The following is an 18,388-nucleotide window of genomic DNA, read 5'->3' as shown; positions in this document are numbered from 1 at the left end:
ACACTCAATTTATTAAGACGATAAGTTAGTTTCGTATATTTAATAAATAATGGTAATTTTGACAGCAAAGCACTTTTCTTGATTTCGTAGATGATAAGTAATTACATTGGTTTATCGTGACAACGTAAAAATTTCATTAAAACAATGTACTAATGTTGTTAATATAGAGTAATATTTGATTATTCCATAGATGTAAACTGATTGTTGTGACAACGAATGTACTAATCAATCTACTACTGCGTTTAATAACCACAATCAATGCGTTCATGGTAACAATAAAAAAAGTTGTTAAAACAATAAATGTTTTGCTTGACCATTTGAAATGTAACGGCTTTTCCTTATCGTTCTTTGTTAAACAATGCTGTTACCTCTGCCGAAGTGCCGAATAATTTCATTTCGTTTCCAAGTGTAGTCCGTACTGAAAGGAAGTTTTCGTGTGTCTATTATCGTATTCATTTTTTTCGAATCCTGGGAAAACTAATTAATATTTTTGAAAAATTTAAACGCAGAATAAAATATTACAGTATTATCGAGAGTCTGAGTCCCTGAGAACTTCTACAATAATTATTTTAATAAGTCACAGGGATGAAAAAGGAAAATTGAGTATGATTTTTAATTTCAAATATACCCTTCAAAAGAAACTTTTTGTTTATTCTAAGGGACTTTCAGCCCTCGGTAATAATATAGCCTTTTATTCTGCGTTTAAACTTTTCAAAAATACTTATTAGTTTTCTCAAGATTCCAAAAAAAAATGAATGCGTTTGGAAAGAAATCGATCGAAATTTTGCACCTGCGCTCTCCAAAAGGATTAAAGTGTTATACATTTTTGGAATCACTATTTCAAACGCTTTTAAATGAGTTGTCACATGATGTACATTCCCATTTAAAAAACCAAAGTTGTGGCTGTCACCTGAAGAAGGATCGCGTAAATTTCGAAACATTGATGTTATAATATACTTCGATTATTTTAAAATTGGACCTGTCCAAGCGTTTTGCTTATGTGCTAAAAATAAATAAGTTAATAAGGGGGCTACCCTGTTTCCAGCGCACTGTATAAGTGAAGTGATATGAGAAATCACACAGTGTAAAGTCCATTAGGCTTAGGAGAAAAAAAGGGGGATTTGCAAAATTATTATTAATCAATTAATATCCTACATTGAGCTAATGCATTCAGTAATTATCAATATAAAATACGTTCCTATAGTCCAGAAAGCCACTGCGCATCCGCTAGTAAAAATATTCTGATTTGGATTTTTTGCTCAATCTTACTCAAAAAGGACTCTTTTTAACAAATTCGCATGTTGCCAGGACCAAAAGTGGGTCAAAATTTTTTTAAACGTTTTTTTTTTGTTTTTTTTCCTAAAATTATTTTTTTTGCATGGAACAAAGTTTTTTTAGGTTTTTTGGATTATTCCAAACAGAAAAGGTCTTTAGTGACATTTCTCTAAAGTTGATAGTTTTTGACATATAAGCGTTTAAAAATTGAAAAATTGCCAAATCGGCCATATTTAACCCTCAAAAACTATGTGAAAAACTGAAAATTTGAATGTTGCCAAGGTAGGTAGATATTCTTTAAACATCGATTGATGAAATACTGAAGAGTTTTTTGCAATTCAGTATTCAAAACTCCTTTGTTTTTTAATTGCTAATCAAGCGTGCGCGACACTATTTTATACCGACAGTATGGTGCAAATGAAAGGAATAAATTCGTTATTTCGTAAACCGGCAAATTTAAGAAAAAATCCCGAAATAGGTCGATTTTTATTTTTAAGTTATGATATTGTGGCATATATGGGATACTAGTGACGTCATCCATCTGAGCGTGATGACGTAATCGATGATTTTTTTAAATGAGAATAGGGGTCGTGTGCTAGCTCATTTGAAAGTTTCTTCAATTCTCTATTCAGTAATATAAGCATTTACATTATTATTTATACAGGGTGTCCTTCTACTTCTTTTTTTGTCAAATAATTTAATTTAATAAAAATTTTTTGGACACCCTGTATAAATAATTATGTACATGTTTATATTACTGAATACATAATTGAAGAACCTTTCAAATGAGCTAGCACCCGCCCCTATTCGCATGTAAAAAAATCATCGATCACGTCATCACGCCCAGATGGATGACGTCGCTAGTATACCATATATGCCATAATATCATAACTTAAAAATAAAAATGGACCTGTTTCGGGATTTTTCCTTATAGTCGCCGGTTTACGAAATAACGAATTTATTCCTTTCATTTGCACCATACTGTATGTATACACATAGGGTAGGTGGGGGCAAAGGTACGCACGGGGCAAAGGTACGCACTTACATTTTTCAGTAACTTCTTATATGTTGGCGACAGCATCTTGTTGCATATGTGTGTACTACTCAGTAGCATTGGATGAGAAACTTTGGCGCAATCAGGGCGAATATAACAACAAAAATGAGGTAAAAATGATTTTTGTACCTTTTGATCTAATTTTTCTTAAAAATTGAGTCCAATTCTTAATCTTTCAAACTCGGATTATTATTGGTTAGGCATGTTGAAAGTTTATTGTTAGAAGACTTCTTCCACATGACAGTTTGAAGTTCACATGTGCATAGTTTGATATTGAGGTTAGATATATTATTGGTTGCCGGATGGGGCAAAAGTACTCCCTCAAAATGCACACAAACGAGGCAAACGTCCGCAGTGCGTACCTTTGCCCCCAGTGAGGTAGACTTGCCAAATGCATGTTTCAAGTCAATCTTCAAAGTGAATATCAAGTTGAGCTTGATAATCTATCAGCTACTTTTATCTTAATTGCAAAATGTCCCAAATCCGCAAAAGTACGCACATGCGTACTTTTGCCCCATTGAGTGGGGCAAAGGTACGCATTTACATTTTTTTTTCAAAAAGTTATCAACACTACAAAAATGATATTGAAGAATTTCCACTTGCCTAATATGATTACAAAATGTATCAATTTCACTTTCATCTATACTCCGTGCCAATTCAAGCATTAGGAGATTCACTAGAGATGAAAATTTAGAAAATGCGTACCTTTGCCCCCACCTACCCTACATGTCATACATATACATGTCATGTAACGGTGGAAAATAGTGTCGCGCACTCTTGATTAGCAATTAAAAAACAAAGGAATTTTGAATATCGTATATCAAAAAACTCTTCGGGATTTCATCCATCGATGTTTAAAGAATATCTACCTACCTTGTCAACATTCAAATTTTCAGTTTTTCACATAGTTTTTGAAGGTTAAAAATAGCCGATTTCGCAATTTTTCAATTTTTAATCGCTTATATATGTCAAAAACTATTAACTTTAGAGAAAATCACTAAAGACCTTTTCTGTTTGGAATGATCCAAAAAACCTAAAAAAACTTTGTTCCATCCAAGAAAAATAATTTTAGGCAAAAAACAAAAAAAAAACGTTTAAAAAATTTTTGACCCACTTTTGGTCCTGGCAACATCCAAATTTGTTAAAAGGGGTCCTTTTTGAGTAAGATTGTGCAAAAAATCCGAATCGGAATATTTTTCCTAGCGAATGCGCAGTGGCTTTCTGGACTACTAGTAGGAATGAACTAAACTGATTGTAGGGAAGAATGGAATTGCTTGTAAGGATAACTGTATTTATTGTGGGAATGAACGGAATTAATTTTAAGAATAAACGGAAATAAATGTAGAAATAAACGAAATACGTTAGGAGAAATAACACTGTTATTGACACAACGAATAGTCTTCGTCGGTAAATTAACGACGTTGTTGTTTCAATGAATATTGTTCGTTGTCTCAGTGAACAGTGTTCGTAATATTAATAAATGGATGTTCATCCATTCAATAAACGTAATACTTTGGATCAACTAACGAACATAATGAATTGATGAACATCGTTTTGTTTTTCCAATAAAACCAAGAATTTGACAAATTTTAAGTAAGTATTGCTTTTGTTGTCTGAATTAACATTTTTATTAATATTACGTACCTCTTTCGTTAAGTGTATGCATTTTTATCCTGTATTACAGAATAAGTTCAAATTAGCAACAGAATAGCGAAAACCGCATGTCGACACCTTTTTTCCGTCTCGAGATATCTTAAGAAACGTGTAAATTTTAAACCTAACCGTTACTGTCACCGGTACGCGAAGTCAAGGAAAGTTAGTGTGCTATGGAAAAAACAAAGAATCATTTTCAAGATCTCAACGTATATAATTATTTAAAACAACAATAAGATAAACAACACTATAATATAACAAATAAATAAAAACAATTATTTAGTGACGACTTAAATACTTCAATTATTGCCCATCATTTTTGATTTAAGCATTTATTTACTCTTTCAAAAGTAAATTGAGCAGCAGTCTTAATAGTCTAAGAGCTAGTGAACCCTCCGACTAACGGTCGTAATGTAAGGCTAGAAATTTGTATAGTGATAATTCATAGCACACCAAGGCTAAAAACCATGACCTGGCAGGCATCAGCCCTGCACGTGTATCTAACAGTGTACAGCCCAGAATCCCAGAAATGTGTACAATGACAGGCGATTCTGAAGAGCACAAGACCTTGCCAGGTGAGGGGAAAGATTAGGGGTTTTTCCTAAAATTATTTTTTTTCCATCGAAAACAGTTTTTTAGGTTTCTTGAATCATTCCAAACAGAAAAGGTCTAGTGGTTTTTCTCTTAGGTTAATAGTTTGTGTAATATAAGCAATTAAAAATTTTGAAAATTGAGAAATCGGCCTTTTTTAACCCTAAATCGGACATTTATCTTAAAATTTCAATGTTGCTAAGGTAGGTAGATATTCTTTAAACAATGATTGATAAAATCCCGAATAGTTTTTTGCTGTACAATATCGAAAACCCGTTTGTTTTATAATTGCTAATCAAGCGGGCGCAACACTGTAGTATAAGTGAGGACGTTTGAGTTTGCATAAATTCATTATCTCGAGAAAGGGCAAATTTGAAAAGAAATCCTCAGACAGGTCGATTTTTATTCTTAAATTAGGACTTTTTGGCATATATATAATACTAGTGACGTCATCCATCTGGGCGTGATGGCGTAATCGATGATTTTTTTAGATAAGAGTAGGGGTTGTGTGATAGCTCATTTAAAAGGCTATTTAATTCTCTATTCAGTAATATAAACACTAACATAATTATTTATACAGGGTGTACAAAATTTTTTTTTATATTAAGTTAATTTAGACAAAAAGAAGAAAACATTTTTTGTACACCCTGTATAAATAATTATGTTAATGTTTATATTACTGAATAGAGAATTAAATAAACTTTCAAATGAGCTATCACGCAACCCCTACTCTTATTTAAAAAAATCATCGATTACGTCATCACGTCCAGATGGATGAAGTCACTAGTATTATATATATGTCAAACAGTTCTAATTCAAAAATAAAAATCGACCTGTCTGAGGATTTCTCTTCAAATTTGCCCTTTCTCGAGATAATGAATTTATGCAAACTCAAACGTCCTCACTTATACTACAGTGTCGCGCCAGCTTAATTAGCAATTAAAAACAAACGGGTTTTCGATATTATATTGCAAAAAACTGTTCGGGATTTCATTAACCCTTATACGCCCAAGGGTGGGTAAAAAATGTCCACCTAATGCGTATTTCCTTGTAACATATTTATTACGTGTTTAAAAATTTTTAAAAAATTATTTATTGTTAAAAAGACAGCCCTTTATCGAATGTTAATTTGGTTCTACCGATATTTTTGAAAATAAAAGTAGCATCTTGAGTTAAATATGGGTGGGCATAAAAATACACCCTTGGTAAAACTTGTTACTAAAGGTTTCTCTATAATTTATCGTTGGCAGGAAGATAATTCATATAATTTTGACGTATAATTACATAATCTACATAATTATCCGCCAATGAGGAGGTTGAAAGGAAGAATGTGGTGAAAATCGACAAATCTGAATTGCTGGCTTTTACTGGTATGTTAATTTTGATGTACATTGTAATTTTGTTGTAAGGTTTGTAAATTGTTTATATTAATATTTTAGAAGATGCTGTGTTTATTAAGCACAAGATTCTTAAGTTTAATCCATTTCTAACAACTCTCAATAAATATATTAGCTATTTTCGAGGTGGACATTTTTTATCCACCCTTGGGCGTACATGGAACCTATAAAAGGTTGGGCGTTTAAGAGTTAATCATTGTTTAAAGAATATCTACCTACCTTAGCAACATTGAAATTTTTAGTTAAATGTCCGATTTAGGGTTAAAAATATCCGATTTCGCAATTTTCAAAATTTTTAATCGCTTATACATGTATAACAAAAACTATTAACCTAAGAGAAAAATCACTAGAGACCTTTTCTGTTTGGAATGATTCAAAAAACCTAAAAAAACTTTTTTCGACGCAAAGAAAAACCCCTAATCTTTCCCCTCGCCTGGTAAGGTCTTTTGTTCTTCAGAATCGCCTGTCATTGTACACATTTCTTCTAAATGACTTACTCAAACACATACTTAAATTTAAACCTTACAGGAGAAAGTTTATTTTTCCCCTAAACTATGCAGTTTTAGATTCACCTGGTAGATACACGTGCACGTCTGATGCCTGCCAGGTCATGGTTTTTAGCCTTGGTGTGCTATGAATTATCACTATACAAATTTCTAGCCTTACAGGACGACCGTTAGTCGGAGGGTTCACTAGCTCTTAGACTATAATTTCTGCTCTCGAAATGCTTTGAATGGTGTTTCGTATTTTCTGGATCATTTTTTCTCGAGTAGGCCTAGCTGCAAAAACAAGGTCTTTAATCCGTCCCCATACCTAAATAAAAGTGAAATACCAAACCGTCCCCAAACCAAACAGTTAAATCTGGTGATAGTCAGATAATTGGAACCTTTCTTTCCAATAATGCTATTATTGGTGAACGCTATCTAATTTTTTTAAGGAATGAATTGTCTCTTATTCTGGAAGATGTACCGCTAGCAGTTCGTAGGTCCATGTTGTTTCAGCACTATGGTGTTAGATAGAAAAAAGATATCGACATGCGGTATTCGCTAGTCTGTTGCTAATTTGATCTAATTTTGTAATGCAGGATTAAAAATGCATACTTCCATTTGATATTTTTCAAAGAAAATTAGATTTCTGAAAATAATTAAATAACGCCTACTAGCTGGCACATTAATTAATAAGCTGTTTCTAAATTATATCTCTTACATTAACGAAAAAGAGCTGTTTTTAACAAGAAAAAGTATGCAAAATTCGATTACACAGAACCGGACTTACAGCCATTGTTTCATAAGAAGGTTCCCACTCACTCCCACCTCTTATTTGCAAAGGTAGACTTAAACTTGTGAAATCAAATATGCGCAGAATTTTATGAAAAATACGATGATTGGATTTCCAGTGCCCTTTTATTAGGTAAATTTAAAAAATTTTGATTATTTAATTTATGATATTCAATTACGGTCTCTAGCGGTGGACCCACAATTATGAAAATAATTTCCAGGCTTTTCCCGAGGCAACTTTTGTTGTAGATATGTTTTCCTCAAAATTGTACTATAAACGTTTCCTGAGATATGGCCGAGAGCCATTCTTATTGGGACATCAGGTACATTACCGCCTACTGCTCCACTTCTTATAAATTAAGAAATTATAAGTAAAGACTAAGTTTTTCAACCTAATAAAAATATTTGTAAAATAAAATATTTTTAAAAGATTTTTAATTGAAAAACTTATTAGTCCATTTTCTTGATGACACCTCCAAGGCTTCTACAATATGCAAGCCAAATGGATGCTGCAGTGAAGACAAAAGGGAAGGAATTCTACACTATGCAACTCACAACCCCCGTCTGCAGCGTGGTAAAGTTCCAGCGGAAAATGGACCTAGTTACTCTATAGGAGTAATACTAATATAAAAATAAAAATTTATACCATTTTTATTCAGTTGCAATGCGAAGCCAAAACCGTCTTAATTTTTAATCAGATTAGAGAGTGCAACCAGCACTCTTATCGACGATTTCACCTCTTGTTAGAGGCTCTTCAGAGAATGCATAGGCTGCTTTCTCTAATCCTGGTAAAAATTTTTCGACATATTATTCCCCCATGCAATGGGGTACCAAAATTTTTACCAGGATTAGAGAAAGCAGCCTATGCATTCTCTGAAGAGCCTCTAACAATAGGTGAAATCGTCGATAAGAGTGCTGGTTGCACTCTCTAATCTGAGTAAAAATTAAGACGGTTTTGGCTTCGCATTGCAACTGAATAAAAATGGTATACATTTTTATTTTTATATTAGTATTACTGCTACAGAGTAACTAGGTCCATTTTCCGTTGGAACTTTACCAAGCTGCAGACGGGGGTTGTGAGTTGCATAGTGTAGAATTCCTTCCCTTTTGTCTTCACTGCAGCATCCATTTGGCTTGCATATTGTAGAAGCCTTAGAGGTGTCACCAGGAAAATGGACTAATAAGTTTTTCAATTAAAAATCTTTTAAAAATATTTTATTTTACAAATATTTTTATTAGGTCAGTTGCAATGGCAGTTCGAATTCATCAGTCTAATAGTGCGGACATAAATTCGTGTGCTGGTATTTTTACTTTTTGCTGAGATAAGTATATTACCTGCTAATTATATTTTAATTGAAATACCTAGTATTTCAACTATTGTTTCCTATTTATATTTAAGAGTTTGGTTTTGATTTTACGATTTATATATTTTATTTACAAATATTATTTAAAAACATTTCTAATATTTTATAAACCATGGGGGAAAATACGGGCGGGAAACCGCCCGATTTAAATTTAAATAATTGTCCGAACAATACTGAAAAAGAAAATATTGATTCTAGTTATAATAATATTATTGATTTAGAAAATCGTTATAGACCAGGCGATAAAGGTCCTTATTTTGTTTTGGTGGAAAGTAAAGAAAAACATATTGGAAGGCTTTTCCCAATTAAAATTGGTCACTATATACTCCCGGAGGAGAAATTAAGTAAACAAGTGGAGGATATAAAATCGGTAGGAATAAACCGCGTAAAAGTCATATTTAAAACTATGGAATCCGCTAATTCGCTAGTAAATCATTATGTTATAAATCAAAATAACTTAGTAGCATATATCCCTAAATTTTACACCCATAAAAAAGGCATCGTCAGAATGGTTGATACGACTTTCTCCGAGGAGTATCTACTAAAAGCCATCATTTCCAATAAACAAATTGTAAGCGTTCAAAGAATGAAAAGAAAAATTATAGACTCAGACGGAAATTCCAGTTTAGTTAACAGACAAATGATTATAGTACAATTTCTGGGCAATTAAATCCCACAAAACATACAAATTAATCTAAAAGGGAGGTTCCCTAGGTTGGCTGTATACCATATAGTTAAAAAACTCTAACAAGAAGTAAAACCACTTCTATGTAAATTGGTATATTTATTAAAACTTAAAAATCCCAATGGATTGAATAAAAATGTCCAATTCAGAACGTTTTCAGACCTATCGGTCCATCATCAGTGAATGTGCATACTTGCTAAATAGCCCCCAGAACCAAACAATGGTTGAATTTAAAATTCAATTTACATTATTTAAAAATAATATTAAACAGGCTAAACGCCGATGTTACAGGATATTGCCTATGGGAACATGGTGAAACCCTACCAAAACCTCAATCAACCATCTTAGGCCAACTTTGACTATAAAGTCTTTACTAGTCACTTTATAGTCAAAGTTGGCCTAAGATGGTTGATTGAGGTTTTGGTAGGGTTTCACCATGTTCCCATAGGCAATATCCTGTAACATCGGCGTTTAGCCTGTTTAATATTATTTTTAAATAATTGTTAAAATACAAATTTTAACCAGCGTCCAAAATAATAATTTCAGACGCTCCCTCGTAAAATAACCCCTAAGTGAACCGCAGACTCTAGCGGCGTATATAAGTATTATTTTTTCTGGCGCGAAGCGTTCCTCCCTTCCCGAAAAAGACTTAACCACGTTGCATCGATCACTTTCTTCTTCAATCTCGAGGAGTGAATAACTAAAAACACTTCTCATTAACGGGTCCGCGTCATCCACGTGAAAAATTTACCGCCAAAAAAATTCTACCGGCTTTACTGAGCCAAAAGTGCGTAAAATAGTGCGCGTATCTATGTGTTTATAAAACAGTTTTTCGCAAACCGTATGTAGGTTACCTCAAACAGCTACACAAGGATACCTATCTGGCCAGATAAGAAAAAACAACCAGAAGCAACCACAGCGCAGGGTGAGTTTGTTTATTTCTACCAATAACTATCTTTGAACGCCTATAAACTAAATCGAGATCAACGAATCTTTTTAGTGTAAAAAAAAAAAGGGTGCGCGCGTCTAAACTAATATTATATATTTTGAGCCAGCGCCTGGAAATACTTTTCCGAGAATAATTTAATTAATCTCTCGAAATATTTATGTAGTATTTTTCTTCATAAGTATCTAGTGGTCCTTCGTTACTAGCCGGATAATTAGCCATTTCTAATTTGCGTAAAAAAGAAAAAAATCTTGTATTCATTTGCAAAATCTCGCCGCGCGCCATCTTATAACGGTATTTTCGTTTTCGATTCTTTCCCTACGACTTGACGGAATATTCCATCGGTCACGTGGTACTACGAAGAAACCACCTACGTCACAACACGTACAAATCACTTTGCTCTAACAACGCTAAAGAATTTTCCACTGACATACGGGGGTGCGTTTGATAATATTTACACATTTTTACAAAAAAAAGACTCTTTAATATCTTAAATAATTCTTATATTAAACATTTATTATCGATTACCAATTAAAATAAATTATCACAATGGAACAGGGACAAATTAACAAATTAACGAGGTCCAAAACTGCCAGTAAATTAGATTTAACTAGATTATGTAGTAGTGTAGAAACTGACTTAGCTTCTCTAACTAAATATATGATTAAGGAAATACTTTGTCAACTCAGAGATGCTTTTCGTACCTATAATGACGCAACTAATCTTCTCGCTGCAGAGCTAGCTACTACTGAAGACGTAGATCCGATAGTAAAAAAATATTATAAATGCATTTCTTTACTTGAGGAAAAACTCGAAAGCCTCCTAACTCCACCTACAAGTTCTACAACATCTGAAATATCTAGTGTCCCAAATCCCAATGTCCCGTCTCCTTCTACTCAAATTACTCAAAATGCCACCACCAAACAGAGAACTGTCAAGCTCCCGGAACTTCGTATCAATAATTTTTCCGGAAAATTAAGTGAGTTTCAATTCTTCTACCAAACCTTTCTCAGCATCATTGATCAAGATGAAACCCTCACTAACATCGAAAAATTTATTTACTTAAGAAATCTACTCAGGGACGATGCTTACCGCTTAATAGAAAATATTCCATTGATTGAGACTAATTATACCATCGCCTTAGATACCCTGAAAGCTCGATATACTAATGATCGCATTCTTATTAGAGATCTAATTTCAGGCATTGTTGAAGCTAAACCCTTGAACAATCATGCCAATTCCTCCCAGTTAAGAGAATTTCATATTTCTGTTTCAAATAGCTACAAGGCTTTGCTTAATCTCAATAAGACATCCGATGAATTATTAAATTTAATCCTAATTCACATTACTTCACAGAAGCTTGACCAAGCCACATTGCGTTCAATGGAATTTGCCCCTGATGCTGACAAGGTCATAGAGTTTTCAAAGTTTCTAGCAAATATAAATATCAGAGCCAACCATTTGGAAAATCTGCAATCTTCTTCTTCGTCCAAGTCCCAAAATAATTACAAATCACAAACTTCCAAGGAAGTAAGACATTCATATCACACCACTAATAACCAACACGACAACCAACAAACGAACTCCTTCAATAATTCTAAGTCTAGACTATGCCCCTACTGTAAAGGTAACCATTCCATCTACATCTGTAGGGATTTCAAAGAACTCACACCACGAGCCAAGAGCATGTTCGTCAAACAACATGATCTCTGTTATAACTGCCTTGGTTCAAGTCATTCCGTTCCAAAATGTCTAAGTAAGACAACTTGTTCCCACTGCGGTGGCAAGCACCATAGCTATTTACATTTTGATATGAGAAAAAATTCTTCTTCTCCCCAACGTGATCCAATAAATCCAAACACGTACAATGAACTAACTAATTCAAATAATAGACCTTCTTCTTCACAAAATCAGGATAGAGACAACACGCACCCATCCCAATCTTCTATGTCACACGTGTTGTCAGCTAATACGGTCAACACACCTGTTGTCCTTCTAAGTACCATACAGGTATACCTCCTTGCCCCCAGTGGGAAAAGAATTTATGTAAAGGCGCTTCTCGATCAAGCAAGTCAAGTTACATTTGTTACACAAAATCTTATTAATCAGCTAAGCACTCCCACCTTTAACAAGCAGTTACAGATCACCGGAGTAAATCAAACTGTCTCGGTTTCCAAATCAACCGCTAATCTGACTATCTATTCTTCCACAAATGATTCAAGGTTGGACATTTCTTGTTCCATTCTACCTAAAATTACAAACTGTCTGCCACAATTGCCAATTATGGCCAACAAACTAAAAATTCCACAAGAAATGGAACTAGCTGACTCTCAATTCCATATCACTTCAGACATTGATATTTTACTCGGTGCTGATTACTATGGAGATATTATACTAGGTCAAATTATTCGTTTAGGTACTGGTCTACCAATTCTGCAGAACACTATATTCGGTTTTATCATCTCTGGCCGCATTCCTGAAAATTGTATAAAAAGCAAGCATGGTACCTCTCAATATGTAAATAATTTGGTTACATGTACGACACTGTCTTCTACTCCAGAATCACCTGAATCTCAAACCACTGATGAAAATCTCTCTCAGATTGTTCAAAAATTCTGGGAATCCGAAGAAGTCAACCCTCCTATTTCTGAATCTGTTGAAAATCATCCATCTGAATTACTTTTTCTGAAAACTGTTAAGATTTTGCCTTCAGGTCGATATCAAGTTAATCTAAACTTAAAACACTCTGTTGATGACCTACACATGGGAAATTCCTTTATCACAGCTAAAAAACGATTCTTTTATTTGGAGAAAAAATTGCATTCAGACCCTGTCCTGTTGCAAAGCTATTCTAAAATTATTCAAGATTACCATTCTCAAGGTTTAGTCTCAGACGTTCCTCTTCAAGTAAGAAATTTTGACGGAAAATTCAATTATTTTCTGCCTCACTTTCCTATAATAAAAACAAGCTCCACCACTCCCGTGAGAATTGTCTTTGATCCCAACAACAAGTCCACATCAGGTATTTGTTTAAATCAGGTTCTAGATAAAGGCTTCACGGTGCAACCAGAACTTTTTGATATCTTAATCACTTTTCGCCACTACAAGTATATACTAGCAGCTGACATTAAGCATATGTTTCTGCAAATTTCCATAAATGAACAAGAAACTTTCCTTCTCAACTTTCTATGGAGGGATAAACAGGATGACAAACTTCAGTGTTTTCGTTTCAACCGATTACCCTTTGGTTTATCCTCGTCCCCTTTCTTAGCCACTCGTGTATTAAAACACATTGCTGATACTCATGCAATTTCACATCCATCTGCGGCAAAAACCTTGCTCAACTCTACCTATATGGACGATGTACTATCTGGTGGTAACAATTTAGAAGAAATTGAGACTCTCCACTTTCAGTTAAGTTCCTTGTTGAGTAAGCACGGCTTTCAGCTCCATAAATTAAGCTCGAACCATCCAGAATTTCTTAAAAAACATAAGTTGATTCCAACTCCAGAAATTAAGTTAAGCCTGGCTGGTTCCTCAGACAAGATATTAGGTATTATTTGGTCACCTGATCAGGATACTTTTTCATTCAAGCCTCCTGTATGCGAGGTAACATCGCCAATTACTAAGAGAAAAATTCTTAGTTATGTCTCTCGTTTATTCGACCCTTTAGGGCTTCTTTCACCAACTCTTGTATATTCAAAACTTCTGTTGCAAAGGATTTGGTCATTGTCACTAGATTGGGACACCCCCATTACCAATGATAAAATTCTTTCTGATTGGCAATCTCTTCTAACGAAATTCCAATCCATAAATCTAACAAAATTTCCTAGATGCTTAGTCCTAGATAAAAAGGTTATCTTAACTCAGCTTATTACCTTCTGTGATGCTTCTCAGGACATCTACGCTGCCTGCGTGTATCTCCGAGTCACTTATGACGACTCTACCGTCTCGGTGAGACTTGTCACATCCAAGACAAAAATCGCTCCCCAAAAAAAAAACAAACTAACTATCCCAAGATTAGAGCTGTCCGCCATTCTATTAGGAATCCAGTTAACTCACCGCTCACAAGGTATCTTACAGAAAGATTTAAAAATTTCTGAAACTCATCTCTTCTCGGACAGTACAATAGCCCTGACCTGGGTAACTACATCTAAGTTTCTCTACAATCAGTTTGTACAGTCTCGAGTCATAAAGATACGTTCCCTCAGTGAATCTTATCAATTTCACCACGTTGAGTCGAAACAAAATCCAGCGGATCTGCCCTCCAGAGCAAAATCTATTTGTTCTAATGCTGAACTTACTGATCTGTGGCTTCATGGTCCGAAATTTCTAATTAAACCGGAAATCGATTACTCACTATTTCAGATTAAAAAATGGAATGGGGAATTACCTGAATTAAGAAAAAATCAAGTTTCCTTAAATGTCACTGTTACTGCTCAGTCAAATGACACCTTGGATGATTTATTTAATCGTTGTTCATCTTTCACAAAAATTCAAAGATCCCTAGCCTATGTTCTTAGATTTGTTTCCAATCTTAAAGCAAAATCAAATCACACTGCTATAGATACTGATGTACTTTCCGTGGAGGAAATTGAATTTTCTACTTGCCTTGTTCTCAAGTATATTCAATCCATTTCTTTCACTAAGGAGATTCATGAATTGTCCAAACGGCTGTCTGTCTCCAATAAAGCCATCAGAGCCCTGAATCCCTTTATCGATGAAAATGATAAACTGTTACGAGTAGGTGGCAGGTTACGTTTCGCTTCCATAAGCTATTCACAAAAGCATCCAATTCTCCTTCCTTCTAAGAATCGTATTATTGCTCTGATGATTGAACAGCAACACAAAAAGCTGTGCCACGCAGGCGCACAAACCACTTTATCTCATATACGATTGAAATACTGGCCCCTTGATGGTCTTCGACAAACCAAGAAAGTCATTCATAATTGCATCAATTGTTTTAGATTCATGACTCCTAATTATTTTCAACAAATGGCAGATGTTCATCCAGATCGTGTCTTATCTAGCCGACCTTTCGAAAGAGTCTCCATTGACTATGGTGGATTTTTTCTTGTCAAAGCCTCGCCTTTAAAAAAATGCTAAACTCTATAAAGTATATATTGCTTTTTTCATTTGTATGACCACCAAATGTGTTCATTTAGAACTGGTCACTGGACTGTCTGCTGATGCATTTCTTCTTACCCTCAAGAGGTTTATCGCTAGAAGGTCAACTCCCAGCATCATTTGGTCAGACAACGCGACCAACTTCTACGGTGGTCGTAATCAATTAAAACAACTTCATGAATTTTTTCTAAATCAGGATAATACTCGTCAAATTCAAGACTTCTGTACCCAGAATTTTATTAAATTTAAGTTTGGCGTTCCTCGTAATCCCTCTCAATTCGGACTACATGAAGTTGGCATCAAGAGTGCTAAGTACCATTTATATAGGTTGATTGGGAATTCCCACTTTACTTTTGAGATATTCTATACAATTCTCTGTCAAGTTGAAGCTATCCTTAATTCTAGACCTATTACCAAACTCTCTAATGACGTCAATGACCTAACAGCTTTGACCCCAGGTCATTTCTTAGTAGGACAGAGCTTGACTGCACCTCCTGAGCCTACACTTTCTGATATACCTCAAAACCGTCTCACTATTTATCAACAAGTGAGCCGGATCCAACAGAATTTTTGGCAACGGTGGAAAGTGGATTACTTGAATCTTCTCCAACACCGACCAAAATGGACGGTACCTACCAATCCTGTACAAGTAGGTGATATTGTCTTATTAAAAGACGACAATACACCTCCTCTACTTTGGCCATTGGCAAAAGTGACCGAGGTACTCCCTGGTAGGGACAATCTCATTCGCACAGTCAGGGTTCATTCCTCCAACGGCGACTACTTGCGAGCTATTAGAAAGATTGCAGTATTACCATGCAATTACTAGTTCAGTAATTTTTATTTAATTTTTTGTCTTTCTAGGTTAGTCATTTAGGTAAACTCATTAATTTTTATTGATTTTCAATCCTTTATGCGTTAGATACTAATTATAATAAATATGTTACTTAGCCAAAAAAAAAAATCACTAGTTGTTACGAGGGTATCTCAGAATGTTTCAATTTTTATATTTCACTTTCTATATTATTAACACTACTACATAACCAGAGGCGTACTCGCTCATGGCGCCCCCCGGCAATATGTTAAAATACAAATTTTAACCAGCGTCCAAAATAATAATTTCAGACGCTCCCTCGTAAAATAACCCCTAAGTGAACCGCAGACTCTAGCGGCGTATATAAGTATTATTTTTTCTGGCGCGAAGCGTTCCTCCCTTCCCGAAAAAGACTTAACCACGTTGCATCGATCACTTTCTTCTTCAATCTCGAGGAGTGAATAACTAAAAACACTTCTCATTAACGGGTCCGCGTCATCCACGTGAAAAATTTACCGCCAAAAAAATTCTACCGGCTTTACTGAGCCAAAAGTGCGTAAAATAGTGCGCGTATCTATGTGTTTATAAAACAGTTTTTCGCAAACCGTATGTAGGTTACCTCAAACAGCTACACAAGGATACCTATCTGGCCAGATAAGAAAAAACAACCAGAAGCAACCACAGCGCAGGGTGAGTTTGTTTATTTCTACCAATAACTATCTTTGAACGCCTATAAACTAAATCGAGATCAACGAATCTTTTTAGTGTAAAAAAAAAAAGGGTGCGCGCGTCTAAACTAATATTATATATTTTGAGCCAGCGCCTGGAAATACTTTTCCGAGAATAATTTAATTAATCTCTCGAAATATTTATGTAGTATTTTTCTTCAATAATGTAAATTGAATTTTAAATTCAACCATTGTTTGGTTCTGGGGCTATTTAGCAAGTATGCACATTCACTGATGATGGACCGATAGGTCTGAAAACGTTCTGAATTGGACATTTTTATTCAATCCATTGGGATTTTTAAGTTTTAATAAATATACCAATTTACATAGAAGTGGTTTTACTTCTTGTTAGAGTTTTTTATACAAATTAATCTTTGTAACTTTCAAGTAGAACCTTATGTACAACCGGTTGTCCAATGCTTTAAATGTTTGCGTTATGGCCATTCGGCCAGACAGTGCAAATCTAAAGAAAGCAGATGCAAAAAATGCACAGGTTTGGATCATCTGGAAGATGAGTGTCAATCAGAAAATGTTTGTATTTACTGTAAAAACAGTGAACACACTTCAATCTCCCGTAAATGCCCTATTTTCACAAAACAAAAACAAATTAAACATATTATGGCTCAGGAAAACATTTCCTTTAAAGATGCTGAAAATATGTATGTAAATCCTTCCTATGCCAAAATTATTACGAATAACAGGTTCTCGGTGTTAAATAATATTAACAACTTTCCACCATTGCCTGAAGTAAGGCAAACATCTTCTCAGAGTTCTTCAGCCGTATTAAGGAAACCCTTTATCAAAACAAATATTCCTACTTCCAAAAAACGAAAACCTTCCCCACTATCTCCCACTACAGAAATGTCACCAATAAAAAAAACCCCCCAATTAAAATCAAATGCTAATACTGTTCTTCCTAATCCTTATAGGGACGAATATATGAACTATAAAGAAAAGTCAGTACTTATACTATCTACATTCGTTAAACAACTTCAAAAAAGTTTTCCGTCTAGCCCAGTTTCTTTTGCAGAATCAGATATAAGAGAATTTGTTAATAATATGTTTGATACCGACAATCACACAGATGGAATGGACATTAATATTAGTGGATCTGAATCCGAATATTATTAAGCTTCCCGATTCCTGACCATAATATTAAAAAAGACAAACTATATATTTTGCAGTGGAACTGCAGATCTTTAAAATCAAATAAAGCAAGTTTAATTAATTTTGTTAACAGTACAACTATTGACATCATTGTTATATCAGAACTATGGCTTAAGCCTGACGAAAACTTTTTTTTGAAAGGGTTCAATTTAGTTAAAAAATGTAGAGTTGATGGTTATGGTGGCGTTGGTATTTTTGTAGCGCAAGGGCTCGGTTTTAAAGAGGTTAATATCATCCAGCCGTTAAACATAGATTTAGAAGTGTGCGCAATTACTTTACCTTCTATAAACTTATCAATAGTGTCTATTTA

General features: G+C 34.4%; 1 protein-coding gene across 1 annotated transcript; it reads left to right on the top strand.

Moving 5' to 3' along the window:
* The first annotated feature begins 10,791 nt into the window (after positions 1-10,791).
* Positions 10,792-18,042, top strand: LOC126892868 (uncharacterized). Its single transcript, XM_050662686.1, has 3 exons — positions 10,792-11,221; positions 12,803-14,864; positions 17,841-18,042. Exons 1-3 carry the CDS (start codon positions 10,792-10,794, stop codon positions 18,040-18,042), a joined length of 2,694 nt encoding a protein of 897 aa, XP_050518643.1.
* The last annotated feature ends 346 nt before the right edge of the window (positions 18,043-18,388 follow it).

The sequence above is a fragment of the Diabrotica virgifera genome, chromosome 9, assembly GCF_917563875.1.
Source record: "Diabrotica virgifera virgifera chromosome 9, PGI_DIABVI_V3a".
Lineage (NCBI taxonomy): Eukaryota > Metazoa > Arthropoda > Insecta > Coleoptera > Chrysomelidae > Diabrotica > Diabrotica virgifera.
Note: the sequence above shows the minus strand (reverse complement) of the source record. Positions and strands in the feature narration are given on the sequence as shown.